At 43.0% G+C, this 27096-nt stretch overlaps 1 protein-coding gene across 1 annotated transcript in view; it reads right to left on the bottom strand.

The window, feature by feature from the left end:
* Window positions 1–26968, bottom strand: part of MYO10 (myosin X) — a 159201-nt gene extending 132233 nt beyond the window's left edge. Inside the window, exon 1 of the mRNA XM_061449258.1 lies at window positions 26613–26968. Within this exon, the coding sequence (XP_061305242.1) occupies window positions 26613–26633 (21 nt within the window). The 5' untranslated portion in view covers window positions 26634–26968. The remainder of the gene's footprint in view (window positions 1–26612) is intronic.
* Window positions 26969–27096: the final 128 nt, after the last annotated feature.

Consider the following 27096-nt stretch of genomic DNA (forward strand, 5'->3'; position numbering starts at 1 on the left):
CTCCCCGACACCTCGTTCTTCTGGGGTAAAGGGGCAAAACAGAGCCACGGAGAACTTACTGAAACACAGTGGGTTTTATTTCTGTGAAACAAGGTTGTAAAAATACTTGGACTAGCATTTGCAGAAGAAGGGCCATATGCCATCATTTCCATTGCAAATAAACTTCTACCAACTGCAAAAGTCAAAGGAAATAGGTTTGCAAATCTCACAGCTGTAAGACCACCCAGAGAAGCTCCTACTCCTTCTACCTCTCAGATATTGCTGCTGAAAACACAAACACTACCTCTTGCCTTCCCCTCTATTCTGTTCCTGGAAATGATAAAAATCCTTTTATTCTTTATATTGGACACATAGACTGAAAATCACAAAATTAACTAAGAACTTAGGTGAGATAAATCAAAATGGTGGATCATTCATCACAAAACAGTAATTAATAGGATAGATTTTGTAGGCATACAGGTTGTATGCTGAATAAAAGAACTGTCTGCACATTAATCACATTTTTTCATATATAGTATATCTCTATATACAAGAGCAGATATTGTATAACTGTGTTCTCATCCAAGTGAGAACACTATTAATTCACATCACAATATAAAATCCAGCCAACTCATCAATGCAGTCAATTCAAAGCAGTTAAAACTGCTTTAAATTTACAGCAATGAACATAGGCTATGCAGCATCTGCTTTCTAAAAGAATTTTGCTATTAGGGCTTAGCAAAGCAAAAAAAACAATAGCCGATTTGTATTTTGAGAACCTTTTGTATATACATCTCAGTAGCTTGGCTCCAAATACAAAGTTCGAGAGACAGGAAGAGATGTTATTAACTAGGTCAAGCTGGACATAGCTTTCTAATGCAAAAGATAACCAAAACCACATTTATCCTTGTTCCTCCCCTTCACCAATTCACACGCTGATTTTAAACAAAGAGGCACACAGCAGGGAAGAAGCTATCCAGAAAAGAATACAACTTACTTGCTAATTTCGTATTAATGAACAGTTTTGCTTCTAAAAACCTTGTCCTTCATTGTTAGCTATGTTCTACTGAAAACACTTCAGTACTCTTAATATTAATATGCCATCTGCATGCCTAGCCAGACTACTATGTGGCAAACACATAAAGTTCACTGGAAGCTGGATATACCTCCCCAACTTCAACCTGAAAATGAAGCGTTCAGCCTCTTAAGCAGAAGATCTGACCTGTTCTTATCTAAGTAGGACCATTCCCAAGTCCAGGGAAACAAATAAGTAGCAATGGCCATTTGCCTGACATACTATTCTGTCATTCAGAGTACTGATCTAGATCCTCTCCTTTGCTTCCCTCATACAACTTCCCTGTGCTCATCAAAACAAGGCTACTACAACAGCCAGATGTCAGTGGCACCTCAATACAAAAACCACCACAAAGGTCTTTATACACTACTGCCACACAACATACAACAGGGAAATACATGAATGTTCCAGAAATCTCTCCAAGATAGGATTACTGATGGGCTCCATTCCTCTCCAGCCAGCCTGTCTTCCCTCTGTGAATACTCAAAAAAACAGCAGTTTTCATCCAGAGCAGGAATGCTATGGACAGAGTTACAGAGAAGGACTAGTTGAACCTTAAGTTTCTGTAGACAGCGAGAGAAAGCACAGCTTTGAAAGGTATTTGAGCATGTAATTTAAATTTCAGTACCTTAAACTCCATGAACTCACTATGCAGTTAAATCTAGGCACATACTTAATGCAGCTGAATTGGGTAAAAATCATTTTTAGAACACAGCGCTAATCAGCATTTCCTCCAAGAACACAGCAGTACGCCACTAATGCCTTTCTCTCAACAAATTTATGTCTGAGTAATACCACTTTGCTTTACGGTTTTAAAGCAGAACAAAGTCATAAAGATGTTTCCATGGGATATAAGGTCAGCTGGGGGGGGGTGGGATGTGTGTTAGTTTCCTGCAGAACACAATCTCCTTGAAAATGAGATGTTTCTGTTGCCTGTCCATCCCCCACACACCAGATCAAAGCACCAGCTCTCCTGTTCCTGAGTGAGGTCTGCCCAACAGCTGCTGGTTAACCTTGCACAGCCTCCACCTCCTTCTGTTTCAGTAATTGGAGATAGCGCAGCACTGACTAGGGCATACCACTTTACAAACAAGAAACCGCATTAAAACCTGTACTATGACCGTCTTGAGAGGGAACAAGAATAAATTTGTACCTTTCCCAGCCCTTCGAAAGTATCAGCCCTTCTTACAAGGGCACCACTTCATATAGTACGTGCTTTTTAAAAATAAGGACTAAAAAACAACACGAACACCAACCCCATACATTTTATCTTCCAGTTATGCCCAAACAGCACAGAGATTCCTCTCTATATATGCAGGCGGCCAAGCACAGTCGTCCCTATCTTCTTGCTGCAGAGTGTGAAGACAAACATCACTAACAGACTTTGCTCAAAAGCCAAAAAGCAATTACACTTGTCTGCTCTGAAGATCTGGTTACCAGCTCCTGAGGACAATGAGGTTTCCATATGGCTAGGAAAAAAACAGGTTTATCATACCATCAAAAGGAAATCCAGCAATGAGATGCCATCAAGTCTTTTGGGGAGAGCTACCACTATTGCTACAGAATTTCATGAGAGATGCAAGTGTTACTTTTCTGTTTTGACAAGTTTTTTTCACTTTCAAGACTGCCCAACCTGTATCATGGAATCATGGCTACAAAAACATGACAATACAGGAAACTGGAAAGCCTGCTGTCATCAGCTGCAGTCAAGTTAGACAGTCAAATGGACAACAGCTCTTTCCAGTGTCTGAAAATTCAGGTAAAAAAAAAAATAACAGTATCTGTGCTGTCAATCAGTGGTATTTTTAATTAATTCTGAAATGAAAAAAAAACACAGTGCTCCAAGTATTACTTGGCAACCAACCATGAATAAAACTGCAAAAGTGAGAAATCAAAGGAGCAGGAAACATGTACAGCTCCATCTACCAGATCAAGTTTCAGGTCACAATATGCATCATCATCACCAATGGGTATGACAGACTTGCCCCGCACGCAGCACTACCTCCACTGCTCTTCGCCTCCACACCTTACCTTGTGTGTGGGGGGGAATTTTAATCTGTTAAAACTCAGTAAGGAAGAGAAGCAATTCAAAAAGTCAGATGGGTGAGGAGAAGGAAGAAGGTTGACTTATTGATGACAGCAGAGACATATAAGGAATACAGCGGAAAAAGACACTGTATACTTTTCCATACTGTATACTTTCCAGTCTATGCTGAGGTGAGGGGTAGCAGTGGCCAGGAAAATGGCAGACCACCTGCTACATCCACGGTCATCTTAAAAGTATCATGTAATTCTCTCCCCTTATTTGAATTCCTAAAGATGAATATATGATATCCAGAAAAAAAAACAAAACAAAACAACTTAAGACTTACCCTAAGAACCAAACAAGCCCCAACTCTGCCTTCACAGATTTTAATAAGAGTTGCAGCTCTGTCTTTGATGACAGCAGTTTTGCCAAGCACTCATTTTTCCAAAACCATGTGGTTTTTATTAGTCCTGATTACAAATGAAAAAGAATAAACAAAAACCCCATAAATATATCTAAAAAAAAGCTCAACAACAAAACCAAACAAAACCCAAAACAACCAAACACAAACCCACAAAAAACCCCAAACTTTGTTTCCTTTAAGCCAACTGAATTTAAACCAATCTGTATACATGCACACACTAATTCCACATCTATGGGAGTTGAGGGGTTTTACCCTCAACAGGTATTTGAAGGAAGACAGAACAGAGGAAGGCCAGTGTACATAAAAGCAGCAGGGGAACAGAGACTCTCCACTAAAAACCATTCACCAAAGCCTACAGCAATATAGCAAGCAGTTATCTCAGCACAACTGCCCAAACAAGCTCATTTAAATCACCACTAACTTCTGCTAACATAATGTTTTCCGTATCGTCTAGTAAGCAGCTATGCTGCCATGCAGCTCTGTTACTGACTTGGGGGACATGAGCACAGCCTGCCAAAATGCCTGTAGCGCATCCACTATCCAGCAAAAAGTCGCCAAGCCTGGTAGCTTATGCTACATGACAAGCTCATAAACCTCCATCAAGGTAGAGAAGGATTTCTAAATTCACATGTGTAAAATTATGCTAGCACCCTCTTCTCATTCCCTCCTACAGCTACCCTCTTGGGACCAGTGTCTCAACAACCAGAGAGGCAAACTGATGGTAGAAACATCATCTTCACTACCCTCTTTATTGGGCCTTATCCACACAACTAGGCTCCTCATAAGAAACTTAGCCCTTAAAAATTTCCAGGTACTGAATGGGTCATCAGCCACAGGTCTCAAAGGCTCTCAAATCTATGTCACTAAGGGCCTTATCTACATGGTTTCTAAATACTTCCACCACTTCCCTGGGCATCCTGTTCCAATGCCTGATCCCCCCCTCTCAGTGAAGAAATTTTTCCTCATATCCAGTCTAAACCTCTCCAGCACAGCTTGAGGCCATTTCCTCTTGTCCTATCACTTGTTACTTGGAAGAAGAAAGCAGAATCACACAGAACAAGTCAAATATGGGTTACGAAACAACCTGAGGTAGTAGGGAACCAGTACTACGTACCCAGCACCCAACCATACTTTAAAAATAATTAAATAAAAATTAACCAATCCTAAAAATCCATAATGTAAGCAACTTGCTTTGGGTAAGTGCACTCCTCTACATCCAAAGCCCACCTGTGGTGCCTGGCTTGGACCAAAGCAGGTTTGGAAGATTAAATGATCCTTGAGCGTGTGGATGCCCCTACAAATAGCAAGCAGCACGACACCCGCCCGCGCTCTTCTTCCTTACCATTCATGCTTCAGGCAAGCACAGAAAAAGCTGATCCTGCCACTGAAGTCCTAAGTTGCAAGGCTAGTGTTTGCAACTTCCCGCACTAATTTGTACACTGCAAACCACAATAATCACCAAGCAGCTCCAAATTGCCTGTCTGGAGATCACCTGATGAAAACACAACCAATTAAGCAAAACGTAATGGCACACTTTATCATTAAAGGGCAGAGCACTGGTTTATTTCCATGCAGCCAAGGTAGAAAGGCTGGCAGGCACAGCTTATGCATAGAGGTTGCGAAGTGGATGTAGAGGCACATTGCTGAGCTCAGCCTGGCTCCTTTCACAGGACACACACAGCCAACCTCCCTGCGGACATCCTGGCAGCAGTTTGAGCAGGGAGGACATGCAGTCCAGACAACACCCCAAAGAACTTTATAACTAAGAAGGACGTTTGCACTTTCCATGGCAAGTGACATCCAATGCCTTTTTCCCCCTCTGACTTCCTGTGGCTCCCTGCCATGCATACACCAATGAAATGCATGTCTTAAAAATGAGATGGCAACAGTATTTTAATCACATCCTAGCAGTATATGAAAGCACTCACAACCCCTTAAGTAACAGGTATCATACTTCTACACAGAAAAGAGCAAACACATTTGCTAGAGAGTTATGGTGGGACCTTCAACCCAGAAGTAAGGGCCTAAAGAAAAGAACAGTCAGGGTATACACTGTTTAAGTAGATATTCTCCATTTTGAGAAAGGAGGTGGATGGACAGAGTCAAAAAGCAACCCTCAGTTAAGACTCCCTAGAAGACCCACAAACAAGCCCACAGGTCTACAAGGTGGGGGGGAGAGAGGGAGAAGAGAGCTTATTCCACTTTACATTTATGCTAGAACTAATCTGCATCCATAGCAGTTGAAAAATATGATACTAACAGTATCCTTCTAAATTAATGCACCTGTATACAACCCCAAAGAAGTGTCCTTTCATCTACTTTAAGTCCTCTTTTTGTTTGTCCTACCTTACTCCCTCCCCATCGATAGCCTGGGATGCCTGAGATGAAGCATCCTCTGAGACTTTGGTTGACACTTCTCTTGGGTCTGGAGCAGGCAGGAGGTCTCTCTGTCAGCTCCCCCCATCTCCTCCTCCTCCACTGATTACCTCCTTCTCCTTACCAGGTCATAAATTCAAGAGAGACTCCTGGCAAAATTTAAGATTCTGCCATGAACTGAGATGTAAAATGAAGAAGATTTTATCACTGCTGTATTTCAACGTGAAAGCACCTCCCCACCTCCTTGAAATATTAAGACAATGTATCAAACTGTGAAGGATAAAAACCTATAACCTATAAATAATTTATTTTTCAATTCAAAACTCATTCAGTTTGTAAACATCTCACAAATAGGATCTAATCTACCAACCCTGAAACAAACACCAAAGTGTCAGTAAATATAGCTGCTCACAAGTTACTTCTCAAACCTGTGATCAAATGCTTTTAGACAAAAATCAATTGCAACAGGCATTTGAAAACACCTAATTCACTTCCCCAGCACAGGGGACAAGGAAAATTAGGTGGCAGCAGTGGAAATCTAATGCCAGCCCAGACTCTCCCTCTCAGCTGCTCAACGGTACAAGCAGAAGGACTGTGAATCAGGGCTAATCACTTTCCCATTGGCTTTATGACCAAAGCAGCCTGCACCAGTGGCATTTTACACCACTGTAATACATACAGAAGGTGTAGCATAGTAGAAAAGACAGTTTGGGATCTATACTGAAGGCACATTTAGCAACAAAGGTTTATTTCAGGTAAAGATAGAAAGCCATGAAGTAAAAGGCATTTCCTGCATGCACACCGAGCAGTTTTGCACTTTATCAGCTTTACACTTCTCTCAGAGCCAAGGTGATGCTTTGCAAGGCTTCCCACTGCAGAGCCCATTGCTACTGATGAATACCAATGGTATGCAGCAGTTGCAAGGTAAAAAAGCAGCCTGAAACACTGCATTCATTATATTCAGCCCCTCAAGGTCACAACCCTCAGAAAAGCAATCTCCTGCTTTTTGCTTAGTCCGCTTCTCCCTGACCAGATAGATTTCCTTCCAGTAACACTACTCTTATTGGCATATCTGCTTTGATTTTCCTGCACTTGTGCAACTATAAAATGAATCATCTACAGGGCGAGTCACCTGAGTCACTCTGGCAAGTAATTTTTTCTTCTATTGGGTTTTTTTTGTATATTGCATACAATAAATAGTTGACTCCTTTTCAGTTTGTTCACCACTGAACTGCCAGAAGGGAACACCTTTAGCAGAAAACCCAGAAATGGAGCATACCAGCAAGCTTTCTCTCCTCCTGTCATGGATACTTTCATAGTATATGCTGTACTGAGTCCTGCCATTTCATCCTGTTTCCCATCTCGAATTAATAGACAAATACCCTAAGGCAGGTGATACAAAGAAGCTCATAGGTTCCTTGGATGCATGACAACACACCTTTCCTCATTGCTTGTAGCATCTTTCCAAAGAAGCTTAAAATCTGCGATCCACCTTTCAACAAAGAGGTGTGGCACGTTTCCTCACTTGCAGGCACACCTTAGACGCATTCTCATTCCGCATCCTTTTTTTCATGACAGGGATGAACATTTCCTGCACTGCTCTGGCACTGATATTTTTTAAACCCATGTTTACAAGAACTCGTAATTGTTAGAAGGAAAAATGACCACCTCAACTGAGTACTTGCGGCGGGAGCAGAAAAAACAGAAAAACACAGAAGTCGCTTCTGTATGGGGTTTTTTTTGTTTGTTTTACTGTGATGCAGGTTGATAGAAGATTTAATCCGAAACTAAACCACAAAGCAATTAGAAGAGCTTAACCAAACAGAAATGATTGAAAGCATTAACACCTGACAAAGGGGGCATTTATCCCAGAGATAAACGAGGAGTACAAGGAAATGCATCTGGGGTGAGACTCTCTTCTACTTTACTATGTCCAGTCTGCAGAAGCGTAATAAAACCAGGGTTGAACAGCTGCATGCATCTCAGCAGGAAAAGGACATTCTCAGCCAAGCTATTTTGACTATACACTGTAATCTCCCAGAGGTGCATCGTTCACATATCAAGGTGGGAATCCCTTGCAACCAAGCTCTTCCCATGAGGTGAGGGGATTAGCTCAAGCCAGAAGTGGAGCGTCTCTTCTCCAGGACCAGGTCTGAAGTCAGACCGCACTCTTTACTATCAACATGACTTACTTGGGCTGAGACTCTAAAAATCAACATTTCTGGTCTAAATCCAGGGAGGAGATCCTGTTTCCTTCACACCAAGACTTGCCAGATGTGACCAGCAGCCGCATCTTCCCAGCCTGGAAGGGCCTGCAAGTGCCAGCTGTGGACAGCTGTGCTTCCCCGGATTAGAAAAACTGACGTGTGACTAGAGAAGGACTTGGCAAGAACGCAGCTGCTTGAGACAAGACAATTTAAAAGTCAGATCCTGCAGATTTTACAGCTGATGAAAGTAATGAAACAACAGCAGAGACCTAGGGATTACACTGTTAGCACTAATGCACCTCTTTCCAACTGCTGATAGCAAGAGGAGCAAGCACCTCTTTTCACTCCAGTCATCTTGTCTTCAGTAAGTCATCATATTTCAAAACACACTAACCAATCAATACCTTAGGCTACCCACAGTTGACATGTACCTCTATCAGGCAACAGACAGACAACATATATAGGCTGTGCAGCAATTTTAAGTTTCTCAAAAGCATGCTTTTCTACAATAAGGAAAATGCTCCAGTAGGTTTACATATTCCTGCTCAACATTCCTCCCTCCCCCCACCCCCCACCCCCCCCCCCACACACACACTGCCACCCCAAAAGGCACGCTGGAAGCTGCTACTCAACACAGTAAGCAGCAAGCTTTCACGAGCTACCCTTATTGACCCCAAAGCCCAGAGAACCATGACTTGGCTCTTAACTATCTCTGAAAGTATGTCTACTCAGGTGCACTATCCTTTACATGGCCATTTATTTTACTCAGGAATGAATTAAGTCAACCAACTCTTTTGACAACATCAGCCCAGTCAATTCCGTAAACATCTACTTCCCACAGCATGGCACAGTTCCCCAGCCTGTGAAACCTGGGAGGACTTCATAGGCATTCCGTTGCAAGGATGTTGCTTTACATTAGTTATAAAGAAGGTGGCTGCACAGGAAGTTCAAGTTAAATTACCAGGGTGCCTAAATTAAAATGCAAGTGTAGCACTGAAAATGCAGTATTACTGATTCTTTTTGCCCAGAGAGATATTTTTTCTTAAATAATAAATAAAAATAACCTTAAAAACAGGAAGAAAAAAAAAAAAAGAAAAAAGAAGGAGAAAAAAAAGGCAACACAACAAACCCAAAGTGCATGGACTTCATAATATTCAAATGAGTGCACAAGCTCAGACTGGGAATTTTCCATGTCTGCTTAATATAGTGCTGTTAAAATATATTTCATCTTACTTACTCATAATCAGATTATTATGGCACTGAAGAATGCAAATGAAACACAAATATAAATGCAAAACCAAATATAAATGTCTTCCTCTGCCTAAACACAGACAATATATTTTATTACTTTTTATACTAGTAAAAAAGTCACTCCTCATGTTACCACACTCTGAATCAACAAAACGGCTATTTGTTGGGTTTGGGGGGGTGGTTGGTTTGTTTGGTTTATTTTTTTTAATAACTCTGAGGTAAAACGAAATGACCCGAACACTGCTGAAGAAACAACTTTCCCACAAATGCTGAAGCATGAAATTGAGCGAGGAGAAGCACTATTGGCAAATTACTGTAGAACAGAAGAGGATTCAGGAAAGCCTCCTTAGTCAGAAAGGGCACATTTGATTTCAACTGATGTGAACATGACGCATACCCAAGAGTTGATGAATGCTTCTTCAGCTCAGACCTCCTTTGGGTAAAAAGGCTCCAACTTGGCCACCTGGAGGGGTACCCACCCCTACTGAATTACTCTCAGAAATGTCATTACAAAAGAAGTGAGTGTTTTCAGGCATGTCGCTAGTTATTCAAATGGCTTTGGCCATCTGTAATTTTACTTTTCAAAAAAAAATTAAACCACCAGTGTGTTATGAATCTCAGAGCAGCAGAAAAATCTGACAGGCACCTTGCTCATTATAACCAGAAAACCCAACTCCACTCAACAGTTCTGCTGAAGCTGGTGCCCCTACAGCACTCCTTAAGTCTGGAACAGTAGGAATCATGAAAAGCCACTTTACTGCAAATAAATCTTGTAGTAGAAATGTGTTCCTCCTCTGCCAGCTCAGTATTACCTTCCTCCAGGTTTTAACTTGGCTGCTCAAAAAAAGACTTGGCCTTAATGGAACCAATTTTCTTTTTGAAGTCATAACTTATCTCAGAATGAAACAATAACTTTCTGCTCACTGCACATACTACCTTTAACCCCCTCTGCAGCAATTAAAATACTTCATTCTGAAGGGAGGAACAGAGATTTCCTCACCTGTAAGGAAATTAATTTTGAACCCTTGGAGCTCCACATCACTTTCATGTGTCCAGTGGAAGTTATTGCAAACCATACAAACTATGTGCCTGTTCCTTCACCAAGGAAGTCACCCAGAACTTGGCCCTTTGCTTAGCTCTGGTGGTAAAACAGGGTTTATTTACATCAGCACAAGGGTCCAGGGAAGACAAAAGTCTTACGTACTACACCTCTTCATCCTAGAAAAGGGAAAAAGATGTTGGCAATGGAAAATCCTGTAGTATTTTGCAACTAGAAATGACAGCAAAAGCTGACAGTTACTTGTTGAGGGCTGCAAGTTTTTGGCAGATGCAGTGATGCAGTTTAAATCATCCAAATCCCATGACAGCGTTCACATGACATCATCTTCCCTCTTGCTCATGGGCCAGCCTTCCTACAATTTCCCTGTTGTTTCAAGTATCAACTTGTCTTTGTTTTGAAGAAGTGACTATAATTACATCATAATTCTAGCTGCTCATACATATGATGAGCACAGCTAAACTCTGGCAGCACATTTATCACCCAACAGATCTTCTGAAGAGAGCGCCCTTACAACATTGTTTTGGTCACATTTTCAGTTCCCTTTCATCTTCAGATAGCCAGGAGCATGTTTGTTTATGCACAAATGTGACCATCAGAACTGCTGTGTATATTTTCAGATATACACACGCTTTCACAATGTTTTCTTCTCCTAGAAGTTAAATCCCCACCTCATAGTCACATAAGCAAGATTCCATTTGTAGAGGACGGTTACAAAATCTAGGCTCCTAGCTAGAAGTATATGGAGGCACATGCTTCATTTTAGTTCCTCCAGATCATTTTAAGACTCATCTCAAACACATCCAGCTTCCAGAGGTAATACACAACTTCAGCCAACTTGCAAGCAGTTTGTTTGTCATCTACCCCAATATGCTGTGAAAGTCTCTCCCTCAAATAAAATGGTATCCAGTCACTTTTTGTCAAAAAAGAAACTCATTTACAGTAATAAAAGATGTGATTACATTTGATGGTCCTTCTGTTGCAATAGAAGCTTCCAGCAGACATTTTCCACAGCAAGTTGATGCTCGAATATTTAGGAGTGGGCAGGGGCTAGTCATGAATCATGCCGAGAGCACACACATCCACACCCGCCCTTGCTGAGGTAGCTGTGTGAATAACACAGACAGTGCTGCACCACAAGGGTTGAACATCACTTGCCCTGTAAAACCCTGTAAAATTTTACACAATAACGTATAACGTCATACACAGCTTCTTCCTGCCCTTTTCAAGGGGAGAGCAATGGCCAATTCTTCTTTAAGTCTATTTTCTACACAATGCCTACAACTTAGAGATTTTTTTACTTCTTAACAACAGCTCTCACGATACCATCTGGTGCCTAAAAGACACAGGCTGGCATGTAATTACCCCTATCCAGTCCTAAGGCAATTCAATTTCTTCAGCAAAGTCAGGAACTACAAGACACCAACTCCATTACTCCCAATTTCATACGCTGCTCTGCTTCCTTTCTGCTAAATTAAAGGAAGCATCGTTGAAACTCGGCCTCTTCGGGCCAATAGGGTAGCAATATTTGCACTCTTCCAAAGCCAATGGTCTCTCAGGGAGAGCTTCCTTAAAAGCCAAAAATGAAAAATCTCCTATAGAACTTCATAGCCGGTTCTGAACATCTCCACTACAGAAGTCACCAGTGGTAAATGCTCAGCCCTCAACACATGCCAGGTACTGCAGTGAGATGGTTTGATGGCTTAATTAAAATAAAAATTAGTTACAAATTTGAAAATCATTTCTAGCTTTCCAGGAACACATCTGCAATAAAAGCAGCGCTACAGTCAATGTACAAATCAGCATAACAATGATCCAGAGACGGGTTAAAAAACGGTGGCAAGTTAGACAAGTCATTAGTTAACAAAGGCGTATCTATGCAGAGAGCACAGAGAACCGATTGTAGCAGAGACTTCCTGCCCCATCCCTGACAGCATAGAGATGGCTGCAGAGGCTGCACCAGCACCCCTGCATGAAAGGATGACACAGCATCATACCTTACACGGGGACATTTCACCCCCCAGTTACCCACCAGGGAGTTACAGCAGCAATGCAGAAGGACACTTCAGTAAGCGTAAGAGTAGATGCCCAGAAGCTATGCTTGAACCATGGTCACCACTACTTAAACGTAATTTGTACCAAGATCAGCAGTTGTTACCTTCTGGATTTTAGTCATTTTGACCATTTTCTCTTAAGTGGAGTTCATTAGCTCTCCCATGGGAAGCTTGGATTGTGGTGTGTTAAGAAGCCAAGCAACTTGTACCCAGCTAGAAGCCAAAATCACGAGGTATTTCTAATTCAGGTGGAACTGTGTCCCACGTTCATCCTAGGATTACCAACACTGCTGAATCAAGATGTCCTTACTTATTTTAAGTAGAGCTAAATCTCCACGGAAATATTACACATCCTGATATTATGCAAGTCAAGGCATCAAATTTTAGAAACCCAAGCCTCAACACTTTCTGCCACTGCTTGTTTTGGGTTCATTATCTTTATCCATGATCACATAGCTTAGTTATAAAGCGCCAAAACCCTAGAACTCTCCTGCGCCTTTAAACCTACCCACCTGCATGCCTTTCCTCCCCCAAGGCCTTCCTGCTCTGCCCAGCCAGAAGCCGCTATCGCAACTGCTTGTTTGGAAACTGCCAATGTCCACTGATAAGAGAAACAAAGCTCGTGGGTCAGGAACAGTCTGCTCACCTGCATTACCTGTGGCTCAGGAGAGACCTTTGTAGCAGCCCTCTCAGCTGCTGGAGAGCTGCTTTGCAAAATGCATGCAGGGAGCCAAAATAAGTAAGACTTTCGATAAACCCAGGAGCATTCCATCTTTATTATCACTTTCCAAAGAAGCCTGGGAAGCACAACATGTCCACAGAAGCACTTGGCATTAAAGAAGAAAGAGGGCACAAGTGTCAGTGCTTGATCAGTCAACACCAAGGCCGAAGAAATCTAGATATGAAGATGAAAGCCATAGTACTGCACCAGTGAAGTCAAAGAGAGATTAACTATTATTCAGCTATTCATGCAGGCCCCCAGGTTCCTCACTTAATTAGGCTGAAACACAGCTAAGCTTGAAAGGCAGCTACTTCTTTAAACAAAGACTTTAAACCAAAAAAAAAAGTAATTTATGGGATCAGCACTGTACACAGTACAAGAAACACAAAGACCCAGACTGCACAAGGTGCTCCACTGGAAAAGATTAATCCCAACACCTAAAGACTAGAAACACTGGTGTCCCCTCCAAAGCCACTCCCAAACATCATGGGGTCTCCAGGGCTCTTCCAGGGTACCCAGCAGACCCCAAGCTTTATTTTCCACACAACCAGACCTACTGACCCACTAGAAACACATTAGCTACTGCCTACATGGTTTCCATATTGCTCAAAGGATTAAAGATACTGGTTTAGAACAAAATTCAGTGGTTTATCACAACTGCAAACATACCAACAAATAGAGATGCTGCCTTGCAGGGAACAACTTATTAGAAGCGAAATTATTCATAAATTCATGAATATTTCAGACTGCGTCCAAACCTCTTGCCATTTATGAGGGCATACTTAAAGACCTTTCTTTGAGCAGAAAGCAGCACCAAGTGCAGCTATTTTTAGAGCTATCTAAAAAATGGCAGGGCATGACATACCTTACTTTTTACCACACAGTAAAGATTAAAAACTTGGAACAATCTCTCTCTTTTACTCATCTGAGAGCCTAAATGAGTAACTTTTTATTTATAGCCATTAATGGTTACCACTTCTGAATTTATTTTTTCTCCTCAACAAACCACCTTTCCAGCAGGGAATTTAAACTTTTAGCTATTTCAGATATTTGTTATTTTTGCTCAGTATGGCTTTTGAGCTGTCAACAAACTTCCCAGATCACTGAAAATAAACAAACAGCAAATAGCTTTACTGTTTCAGTCAACCCCAACTACAAAAGTCAGAAAGAGGGAGAAGATATACAAACCAAATGTCTTGTTTTTTGTTTTGTTTTTAAATAATCATGAAGCAACTCATGGCCATATGTTTCCGCCTATGTAGGCATTTCCCTGGCTGTGCCAAATCATTTACTTAAATTTAAGTGGAAAAAAACATGTGCAATACACAAGAGCATTAGATAACATCAGCATTAGCACGGAACAACAGTTTTAATATAAAAAGATGGCACAAATTTCATATTTAGATTTGTACCATCAAAGAGTACAAGGTACAGTTTTCCCCCTACCTGCCTCCTCTTCATTGGTACACAGAGAAACAACAGTGCACAGCACTGCAGTTGCAAGTACAATAAAATATCAGCAAGCTAAATAAATATACACACCCACAAAAGAAGCAGCAGCTTACACAACCATAGCTTTGAGCTTACTGACATAGTCTTTTCTTTCTAAAAGCACATACAAGGAGCACCTTAGCTTCCAGGTGGTCTCAGACCCTTCCACGAGCAAAGACGTAGAGTGGACTTCTTAATAATCCCAAGCTACCAGCTACCTCTGCAGTCTTAGATGTAAAGCACTGACCATGCAACACAGATCTCTTGAAAGGTCTCCCTCTTCTAACAGTTACCAAGATCTGACGAAAATACAGCTGTCTGCTGAAGAGCAACCGGTAGCACCACAACTGCTCTCATGGAAAGAGCCACTACAATACTTTGGTACAGCATCTGGAACAAAATTATTGGGAAAAGATGATCACATGACAACAGAAAGCAGGAATTTCAGTGCAATTAAAACTAAAAAGGGCAATTTTTACTGCAATAATATTGCCACAAGTGGAGCAGTACTAACAAATGCCACGAAGTCCTATTTTTAAGGCATACATAACTGCAGCTTTCTCAAGAATAACCCCAGGTTTTCCCAATAAGCCTGTGTAAAACTATCCAGAAACACGCCATTGCTCAGTACCGCCAAAAAAGATATTCAGAAAGGCAACCCTAAAAACCAAGACTTTCTAAAATGTTGGCATTTGTAATACCAGAGGCCAACCAGAAAAAAACACATTCAAAACCTACAGCGAGGAAAACTCCAGCTGGCCTCAGGACAGCACAGAAGGTTATTCTGCAACTGTGACAGGAATTGCAAAGCCAAAAAAAAAGGAGCTTAATTTATGCATTTTAAAGCGGTAGCTATCAGATATTGTTGTCCCATCCAAAAAGGAATGTTGAGATGGGACATTGAGATGTCTTTGACGTGGTTTTGAGAAGCCATCCTGCTACAGCATATGCTCCTGCTCGGTGCCTGATGCTCCCTTCCTCCGCTTCCCAGAGGGGTGCCTTGGGCAATCCCCACAGCAGCGTCATCCATGATCTGTTGCTGCAGGTGTCCACAACCTTTGCTGCCTTGAGCACTTCTTGCCCCTTCAATTTAACCCACTGATTAATATGCACTCACTCTTCTTTCCTAATGAGAGATGACCCCCCTCTACACACAGAGCACAAGGTGCATCCCTGTGTGCTGAGACAGCCACAGCACATGCTGCCTCCAATGACTTCCAGCAGGAAAAAAAAGGCAAAAAATTCCCAGAAAACCAGCAAAGCTTTTGTGGACTCTCTGACCGCATAAAGAAACCGTGCACTTCTCAGATCAGGTATCTGCAAGCAATATAAAGGATTGCTTCTATAAGTAGCACCCAAGTTCAAGAAATCAAAATCAGGATTACAGCCTGTATTTGCCCAACTCCAGAAGCACCTGGAAGACAGTAAATGCTGAATCACTATCCAAAGGAAGAGGATCCCACAACTTGATGTGCCCCCTTTGCATTCAGTAAGGACTGCTAAGAACAAGCTCCACCAAAGGACCACTGGATGAGCAAAAGAAAATACACAGATCTGGGTACCACTTCCTGCCCTCCACTAGCTACTGATGGCATCTCCACCTTAACTGCATGGTACAAAGGTTTCCTACTGACAAAGGTGTAACTATACAGTAAAAGTTTACTACAACTATTGCATTACATTGCAATTAAGTTTATTAATGGGCTTCTGTGCAAAAAAGACAAAGTTTACTACTGCACCAGGGTTGTAGTCATTTAAAGTACTGAATCGCCAAAGCAAATGATGGCAGAAATGGTGTGACAGAAACAGGAATCGGGAACAGAGACTCTCAAAACTAACGCAAAACAGAGGACCACCCTTTTGCTGCGTGTGCAACTTTGTCAAAATCCCATCTACCACCTGCTAAAGCTTCCCAGATTTGGCACACAAAATATTATACAATTGCAAGAAGGGGTGGGGGGGGAAACTGAGCTGCTGCTACGCAAATTATATTTTATAGCTCAGATTTGCTCCATTTGTTTATTCCTTGAAATAGCTTATCAAGTATCAGACAGCAGAATCCATCTCTGGGAGTCTTAACAACAAGAGCTCACTTCATCAGACACTCCTCCTGGTACACAATCTGAAAAGCAGCAGGAAATGCCATCCTTTAAAGCCCTGCTGTAAACGCTGCTCTCATTTTCTTTTAGGGAATATACGAACTGATTGTACACACCAAACAAACCTATCCATCGTACCCATCACCAGAAAGCTGTAATGAGGAGATAAACCCTAATCACAAAGCCACAGTCTGTATTTAATAAGAGAATGAGATCCAGGAAGACAACCAACTAAGCAAGATGTCTGACCTGCAGAATAGGCACCTATTCCTTGTCCTGATGTGAACTCCAGCATCCTGCCAACTTGGCTCTTTTCTGAAGCAAACAAAAATATACCCAAGATACACAATCGTATCTGGTTTGTATCTATTTTTACCAACTAAAATGGTCAAATATAAGTGATATCCACTCTCCTGTAAACCAGACGGGTACGTTAAACAAAGGGATTTGACTTTTCCTCAAGATAAACAACTTTGTAAGAAAAACAAACCTATTCTCTTAACAAAGACATTTCACTTCATCTGAGTAAACATTTTAAGGGCACACTAAACAACAGCAACTAAAATGGGACCAAATAATCAATTTCCGATGATGCTATAAACATCAATACTTTTTCAAAACAAGGAATAAACTTCTCTTATCTCCCGGCCCCAAAACTAGGACCAGTTTGGCTGAAAGCAGAGGGGAAGCGTGAGAATCTTCCCAGAGAAATCCTGTATTTCTGTTAGCAAGGTTGGGAAAAGGAGAATAGACATATACAATGCACAACATCAAAACCATACAAGGCTTGCAGCAACACCACTTTCACAGTCTACCATGGTTGAAGGTTTGCAAGGAAAAGAAGAGGGCCTAGGGGATTGGGGTACTAACTTTGATGACAACTTTCAGAAATACTCTGCTTTGTAATTGCATCTGGAGTTAATGACAGCTAGCACTCATCAAACATTTGAGCCCCAGGTTCCTACCTGAGGTTACACTACAAGCACCAAAATCAATCCTGACTTCAAGACCATGATGGCGGGGTTGGCCAGATGAGTGCTGTTCTACTGACATTATCATGTACAGAAGTTAAGAACCTAAAAAGCAAACCAAAAAATCCTCAGTACTTTTAACAACTACCGCAGTATTGAGGCAGACATGCCATGATAAAAAGCCCTCAGGAAAACTTGCTCAGAGTGGTAACATAGTTTTGCCTCAGGGGAAAAAGCAACAAGCATTTTCCTCTGCTAAGTTATCCTTACAGCATCTCCCTTAAGGGCATTCTCCAAAACAAAACAGACTTGTATTAACACACTCTTGTATTACTGATCTACAATAAAGGATTATTTCCCAAGAATATATAAGAAAAGGCAACACCAACACATCAGAGTGTACTTAAGCCTTTTATTTCCTGAGTCCTCCAACTCAGCCAGTCACCCTGTGCGTGCCATCAGCCAGGATCACATGTGAAGGCACAGCTCAGCTCCTGAAGCCTGCGGCTGAGCTCCCCTCTCTTCCTTCCTCTCTCCCTCATTCAGAACAAAACCAAACCAAACCCCAAATAATTTCACAGAAAGATTTAACTTGTCTAAGAGATGGGTTAAAGAGAACATTGACTTCTTCAATATTCACCTTTGCTTAACATTCTTTCAAAAAATCTCTAGTGAGGCCCACCACAAGATGAAGATAACATACTTTCAAAGAAAAGAAAGTCTGAAACCATAAACCCAGCAAAATGACCCACTGAAGCAATTAAAATATTTGCTAAAATGTATTAACATACAAATACAAACATACAGGAAGCCTATTCGATTCTGAAGTCTGGCAGGCCACTGGATGATACAGGAGATTGCTAATGTCTATCCTCCAGGACATTTTCCTTCAGCATGCCATCTATCCTAGAAGGTGTAAAAAGTATTATATTGACTCCTACATTTAGGCTCTGCTCCAACAAGCTTATATTTATGCACTGGAGGCAGGGCCATTGAGACAAAACAGCTTAAGATGTACTTAATCTGAATTTTCAGTGCAAGTTCAGAAACCCATACAAGTGACCAGTACCTTTCACTTTTGGAGACTTCCTTCCATACACAAGGGGAAACTGCACAGTTTTCCTCAAAACCAAAAATGGCTCCTCCCCCCCCCCCCCCCCCCCAGTTACTGACTGCGGGGGCTCATTCTTCATGAAAAATAACTAAGCACAGTTGCTAACTTTTAAATTACAATTTAAAAAGTTGCAATGAAAAATTACAATACCTCATACAGAAACTATGTTAAAACCATCTATGGAAGGGTTTACACAAAATGGAAATGTTAACTTCGGTCAGTAACCAGACACACCCCAGTTTCTGCCATGCTTCAAATCTGAACCAAAATGGGGTCTATTCCTAGTAGGCTATTCAAGAAGGAAAAACATACATTATCAAGTTTTATCAACATCACTCACATTTGAGATTTCAACAAAGAAAAATAGTAGAAATAGAAAAGAACCCTATAAACTTTCTACCAAATAAGAAGACTTTTCTAGGTTAGATTGAAAAACAGTCACTTAGCCACAAAGGAAATAAGCACCTAAATAGAGAGCAAGTTATTTACATTTATCAGTAAAACAAGCACAGGTGTGACAAGTTTACAGCTGAAACAACTCGGCAGCCTTCTCCACTCCGTTACCCCTTTATAGTGGGGAAGTTACTTCCTCAGTCATGATGTCCACAGAATGACACCCTGCAGAGAAGCCACCAGACACCCTCTGACACAGCTTTGCAGTGCCTGTGCAGCTGAAGACAACAAGAACAAGCATAAACATTATTTGGACTTACCCAAGATAACTCTCTCACTAGTTTTGCAGAAATGAGTCTAAGGTAGGCAGTACATTCTCCCCCAACATGTTCCTACTTCTTACAGGTACATTTGGAAACACTACTAACACTACTCATTCCTTCTGTCCTAACAAACCTTTCACAGTATACATTCCAATATAACACTTATTTTCCATGTAACAAAGTAGTAATTTCTTCATCAGCATGGATATAGCTTACTTCACAAGACAGGTGTGGAGGACAGTTAGTATCATTTCCCATTCTACATCCAAACTTTGAAAAGTCCTGTCTTTAAAAGAATGAAGTGTTTGAGCTTAAGCTTGGACTTCTAACCAAAAGGATAATCCATTTAACCTTTCTTAATCAGGGGGTTGCCCAAAATGAAGTTGCATTACAGTAACTATCACCAAAGGATAATGCCAAAATTTTCATAGAACATCTTGGAAAATTGTAAATAAGTGAAAATAATAATTAAAAAAAAAATGAAAATTTGAACCAGTAATACCTCAAAACCAGTAACCTGCCCTGAACTGTTGCCCCAACACCAAGCTATCCTCCTTCACATCTCACTAATGGTTTAAAGTGTCACATAATGACAAATTACATGACAGGAAGATCAAGAGAAATGAGAACACCTAAGCCATGATTCTCATACAAGCCTGAAGTCATAATCAATCTATCAAGTTCTGAGGTCAATTCCCAAAACATGTAAAGTAGCCACAATTAGTGACTTAAGGATGATAACTCTTCCTTCCTCCCCCTCCCCAAGCAAAAGTCTTAATTCACAGTGACTTTTTCCCTCCTGCCCTTCTCCCAGGGCTCCACCCTAAACTTGTGCTCCTGGCTCCGACCATAGCCAGGGACTGTGATTCACTAATGAAAAATACCAGCCCTGCAGCCAAAAAGGATGAACAGATCAAACTACCCAGAGGACAACACTTCCCTCCAGACCTGCACCAGGCACATAGTCACCGTGCCAGGCGTGCAAGGGATGGAGCTGCTGCTCCTGTCCCTTACAGGAGACTGCAACACCTTCCACTGGGGCCACATCCACCCAAGAGACATGAAAAGACATTTCTCTCACTAGAAATCTTTTTCTATTTTTTTTTAAGTTCAATCAATATACACTCCCCATATTAAAAAAAAAAAATACACCCCCCCTCCCAAAAAAAAAAAAAAAAAAAAAGAAGAGGCATGTTATTCACTTGCTAGGGGTTAGGTCTGGATTTGCTCTGTGCAAACACATTGACACTGCATAAATACACATATACAAACAGCCAGGGACCTACTAATTTTCTTTTGGCTATTTTCTGAAGTCTAATATGACTATTCTGGTTTTCCCAAGCTGAAACCTAAGATTCAGTTAAAAACATCATAGCAGAAGCCAAACATGGTACAACCAAGACAATCGACAGCATAACTTTTGATAAGCGGCCCCAAAATTTTCTTTCCACAGTTTGAGGCACATGGGACAACAAGAGCACTGAAAGGTTCCAAGGTTTCTCAGGCTACTCATGGGACCAGCACACTAAATTCACCATGTGAAACAGAAAAGTCCAGCTCCCCTCTCTCCTGCAAAGTAGTCATCTCCTGCCTCCACAGAATCATGGAAAAAACTGTGAAGCATTTATGACATAAGCCCATCCAGGCTGGCTTCAAAAATAAGTTGGGACTGGCCATGCTTTCAAACAAGATTCCCTTTTACCAGACAGCACGCTGTACGATAGCTCCAAAACAGGAAAAGAGCCAAAGCAGTTCACAGCCTTCAGCATCACCCACACAGAGGGCTCACCAAATGAAAATACATATAAAGATGAAAATCTGGTTGGAGCAAAATAGCTTACTCAAAGTGCTGACACAAACATATAATTAGGGAGAAGACCAACAAAAAAGGAACATTTCAGTGAGGTGTCACCAGAAGGTAAAAAAAAGCTGAGGCTCAGAAGCAGCCAAGATTTCTGTAACGGTAAGGATTTCACAGCTCTCCTTTGGTTGGAGTCTGACTGAGAATACTTAAAAAGCCACAAGCAGACCCTGTACAATGTAGAGCCTCTACAGCCAATTTCAATAGTTACGTGTTTTTCAGCTTTAAGAGAATTCTTGTGTCATTTTACAATATTGATGGTGCCAGCAGGGCTGCTAGACTCCAGCCCAGTGACGATGACTCTGCTTCAGTCACACAAATGTACCTTATAAAAGGCACATGTGAAGTATGTGTAATAGGCAGTTACGATGACATGCTACTGATGAACTGAATGTGATTTCCCAACTTACAGAAATAAACCTGCAAAAACATCTTTCCAACTCGGTAAGGTAGACATGGAACCCCCCGAAACATTCCCTAGTCAAAACATAATGCTGTCTAATGAACCTAAAAATAACAGCTGACAAAACCATCAGCTTTTTAAGAAAACTAAACTTCAGAAAACACAGCCAACATCAACACAGCCAGAAGAGGCACTGCTCCTGCTTGGCACAGCTTTGGCATTCAGAAGCCCTCCAGAAACTTTATGCCATCACCAGTGGGATGATAGTTTTACCCCACCAGTCTCATGCAACTTGGCCAAGCCAAACAGCTGACACCAACATAGCAAGCTGGAACATCAGACCCATACTTGCACCTATCAGTAAGACATTTCTATACCAAAACTGGGAGACTTCCAAGAGCGTGTGTATCGATGCAGAAATTTATTAGCACTACCAGATTTTCACTTTCAGAGCAGAAATTTGGCAGTGCCAAGGTCACTTGGTTGCAGGAGATGGTGAACCATCACCTGCATGGCAGGAGCATTGCCAGCGGTCCTGCAGCAATCTTCCAAATGCCACAGCACAGCAGCACCACAGAATAGTCTGCTGCAAACTGCATATCCAAAATAAGAGCTTCCAGGTTCAGCAGATACCTCCTCAGACAGGTCCCTGAAGCAAAGTTCAAAGCCTCAGAATTAATTTTTGTCCCATCTCCTTTCCAGAGGGAGGTTCAACACTTGCTCCTTCAGGACTCATGCTGGGAGCTCTGCCCTCAAAACAGGGTACCCAAGCAAATATGGGCAACAGTGGAAAGCAGAAATGAAGGAAACCGTTTTGAACTTGGAGGTACAAGCAGTACTGCTAAAAATAAAAGTATGCTGGACAGAGTATCTGCTGTGTCTCCAAGGAGGCTACCCACAGCTCCAATAAACCTCTATGATAATGCCGATTTTATAACCCTCTCCTTCAACACCATCTACCCAGACGTTCTATATGGAAGGCAGGAGACAGAACTGTCCTCAGCCTTCTCTTCCAGTTATGGAAATTACGAGGGGAAAGGGAAATCCTTTGTCTTTAGAGCTTGGCAGCAGCTAACCACCATCAACCCCAACAGCCACCGCTATGCTCACTGTGCTGCAAACTCCTCAGGAGCTGAGCACTGCTCAGAGAGCACTGGTCGGACAAAATGACCTTCAGAAGTCCCTCCCAACCCCAACCACTCTCTTATGGCAGCTGGGCCAGCAACTGCCACACTTCTCCTGTGACAAGGGCAGTGACCACAGTTCAGTGCAACACACTGTATATCTTGGGCAAAGTGACTCCCTGCACAACAGGAGGAAGATGAACTTCTCCATCCACTTCCCCAGCTGGCCCAGTAAGCACTGCTTGGGAACTTCAGATGCTGAAGAGGCAGTCTGAGCTTCCCTCTCCTGCCTTCTTTGTGTAAAATTTCCCTGTGTTCCTTCTCATCTTGAAATGACTCTCCTTCTTCCCTTATGGCATACATCCCCTTTTAGCAGGGATGCATTCTCACTGGAAAAAAGCCTGACCTCAGCTACCACAAGAGGCTGCTCCCTTGCAAGCACCCTAGCTGCTGGTAAAACATATGGGAACGATTTTTTTCAGACTGTTTCGAGCAACACAGCCAAACAGCTCTATTGCACACACTCATACTCTTAATTCTGAGTATAGATCTCAGGGATTTCTACAGGTTTAAACACCTTATATCTGAAAGCATGACTATGTAAATATACTGAAGAAGTTACAATTCTACCACTTACTTTCCTTCCTTCAGACACCAAAAGGTAACACAAATCAATCAACAGCCTGAATTAGTTTTTAAACCCTTGGAAAACACTTCTCCTCTGTATTTAGAATGCAGTTGTACAATTACTTTAATAACTTCCAGCAATAAAAGCATTCTGGGGAGCAAGTTCCAGGGTTGACTCTTCCAGCCTAATCTTTACTCAGATCCTTTCTTTTTTTTGGCTGATTTAGAAAACTGGGACATAGATGGAAATTAAGGCTTCTCTGGAGACAGGCACTTGTAATCCTATAAGAATAAAAGCTAAGAATATGAAAAATAGTAAGAAAGGGAAACTGGGCAGCAAGATGGAGAAATCCTAATGCTGTTAAGTGACCACCAACAGCAGCATCAGCTGACCAGTGGGATCCTGGTGTTATCCCATACCTCACCTAACGCAGCAAGTCCTAAGAGGAGCACCTCTGTGGCAGCACTCTGGCAGTGTCCAAGCCAGCTGCCTCATTTTATTCCAGTGGGTATCACCCTACAGCGAGAACAGGCCACAGTCAACATCTAGTTATGGAAAAGTTTGGGAGAAATAGTAATACAGGAGTTTTCTTTCTAATACCTTTCAGTTGTACACTATTGAAACAGCCAGATTGAAGACACTCCTGCCTTCAGTGCAGCAAGCTCTTGGTAATGCTGAGGAGCAACCTATACCTTTCTCACTCACCAGCCTTCCTTCCAAAACATGATAGAATGGTTTGTGTTGGAAGATACCCTAACCATCTTCTAATTGCAACTCCCTTGCCATGGGCAGTGACACTTCCCACCAGACCAGGCTGCTCGAAGCCCCATCTTGGCCTTCAACACTGCAAGGGATGGAATGTCCACTGCTCCCCTGGGCAGCCTGTTCCAGTGTCTCAATACCCTCACAGTAAAGAATTTCTTCCTTACATCTCATTTCTATCAGCAGACTCATATCGCTGACAAATGAAAGCAGAGCAGAGCAGGCTTTTTACCTGCGCCTTGCATCCAACTTCCTCTTTCCTCCACACACTACAACTTACTTTAACAAGAACAGTAATTCTCTCAGATAAGTCAGCAAATATTTTTGTAAAGAGCAGCTGCAGGATGCCTGCCTCACACAAATTAAATTACCCAGCTAGTGGCTCAATCCTGTGCCTTCAACAGACATTTTTTTGTGGTAGCTGGGCCAGGCCAAGTGCATTTCTGCAATTGTGCCTCATGCTCCCTATATGCCATTTATGTATGCTTCAGTGTGAGGAAGGGAAAATGTTTATATTTACGGGTGGGACTTTGGATGCAGATTAAAGTCAAGGTGCTATATTTACTGATCTTTTAAAGTTATATCAACACGTTGAAAGGGAGTAAGAGTTCTTAAGAAAGATCAAAGTCTGCATCCAGCAACCACAAATTAACATAAATACATGCAGAAATACTAACAGAGACTGGCAAAATTTACTTGCCTTTTCCCTGGAGCAAGTAATTTTGGCTAATAGGGGAGTCAAAACCATTAAAACTCTTCTTCACCTTTATGTAGGGCACGCTACACTACTTTGTGTCAGAGTGAATGACTCTTCAGATTAATTTTGCAAAGCTAGGCTAATACTACCATATTGCTCATGGCTTGCATGCTTTTGAAAGGCAAGGGCTACATTCTCTCCGGGGCGGAAGGGGGAAGGATAAAAAAACAAAGCAATATTACTACTTAAGTCAGACTTTTTCAAAGCTAATCCTGCATTTCTTCCTTCTTATTGCACTTGACAGAACTTTTGTTGCCTGACAAATGAAAAGCTAACAAGCAGTAAGGTGTATGACCTTCTTTTATTTCACTAATTACTATTCCAGCAAACAGATCACCTATTTTTCTTGTGGGACCATCAACAGCAGCACCGAGAACACGAGGGAAGTTATTTCATGAGGGCAAAGGACGGGTTCGCAGCTTAATCACAGCCTTGTAAAGCAGATGCCTGACCTGCATTTACAACCCTGGCAGTGCAACCGCTTCTGCGAGAGCTGCGATTAAAGCAGTCGTGCAGTCAGTCACCAAGAAGTCGCAACCCAGATACAATACAAGCTTTGCCAGCAGCCTGCGAGTACAACACACACAGAGAAGCCGCTGTGTTAACACCAGACACCTTATGTCTGTAACGCTGCGTCCACACCAGGTGGGCTGAACCATTTGGTAAAATATCACTGTATAAAATTCAGCTAACTTAGACCAGAATAGGAGCCAAGTTTTGACTTTCAGTGTATACCCTAAGTAGCAAAGAGTCTTTATTCGGTTTGCACACCCAACATGAGGAGATTGTCAAGATCCGTGAGATAATGGTAAAGTTCAAACTGCTTTCAAGACTTAAACTTTACTGCTTTGCATTTGGTATCGGAAAACTTGGTCTATACTTTAACAACATATATTTAAGAAACAGACCTTAAAAAAGTAGCTCTACTCCCACCATTTGGAGCCTCCCTTGCCCCGGCGAGGCAGGAAAAGTAACCTCGCCAGGTTTCACGCAGGAAAAACCTCGAGGAGTGAACCCCCCCCCCCCTCCCCCCGATACCCGGGTTCGGGGTGAGTACGCCGCGGCAGCAGGGGCGGCGCGGGCAAAGGAGCATGGACCCGCGGCAGCGCCGGAGCCCACGGCAGCCCGCTCCCCAGGGGGACCAACAGCAGCAGAGGGTGCCGCTGGGGGGGCGCGGAGCAGCGCTCTAATAAGCCCCAATTAGCGCCGAGCGCCTTCCCGACAGAAAGCCGGCGGCCTCGAGTTCCACCCCCGGTAACGGCCCGAAAGGCTGGTACTTCGGCGGCGGGAGCCCTCCCTCTCTCTCTCTCTCTCTCTCGCTCACGAAGTGCCGATGCCCGAGGGTCTGCTCTTGCAAACCCCTTGCAGGTCGAGGCGCTCACGCGGGGGAGCACACGGCACTCTTCGGGAGCCCCTTGCCGCTCTGCTGCCGGCTCCTGCCCCACAAAGCGACCCCACAAAGCTGAAGGAGAAGGAAGGACGAGAGGAAAGGAAGACCCCACGGGCCCGCGCTCACCTCCGCCAAGAAGTTGTCCATGGTGGCCCCTCGGCCCGCCCGAGGGTGCGCAGCGCCGGGCCCCAGCCGTGCACCATGTGCCGCTGCCTCCCGGCCCGGCCCGGCTCGGCTCGGCTCGGCCCCACCGAGCCGCCTCAGCCACCGCGCCGCTCCATCGCGCCCCAGCGCCGGCACCGGCCCGCAGCCTTTGTCCGCACACTCCCTCAGAGCCGGTCCCGGCAGCGCATAACCACCGCTGGGAGCCGGAGGAGGGGGCAAGAAGAAGAAGGAGGAGGAGGAGGAGAAAGAAGAAGGCTCCCGCCGCTGCACGCTCCTGCCCGGGGCCGCCCCGTCCCGTCCTGGCGGGGCAGGGGCAGAGGCGGAGCCGGGGCCGAGCCGCTCCCCTGCGCCGAGCTCAGCCGCGCCCCCGCCCCGCCCCGGCCGGGCAGCGGGAAGCGCCCCCGGGTCCCTCGCCCCCCTTACGCGCCCCGTCCCGTGCCGCCGC

This window comes from Pezoporus flaviventris, unplaced genomic scaffold (assembly GCF_033815535.1).
Source record: "Pezoporus flaviventris isolate CSIRO_AGI_PZ_B2104156 unplaced genomic scaffold, CSIRO_AGI_Pfla_v1 ptg000007l, whole genome shotgun sequence".
Lineage (NCBI taxonomy): Eukaryota > Metazoa > Chordata > Aves > Psittaciformes > Psittacidae > Pezoporus > Pezoporus flaviventris.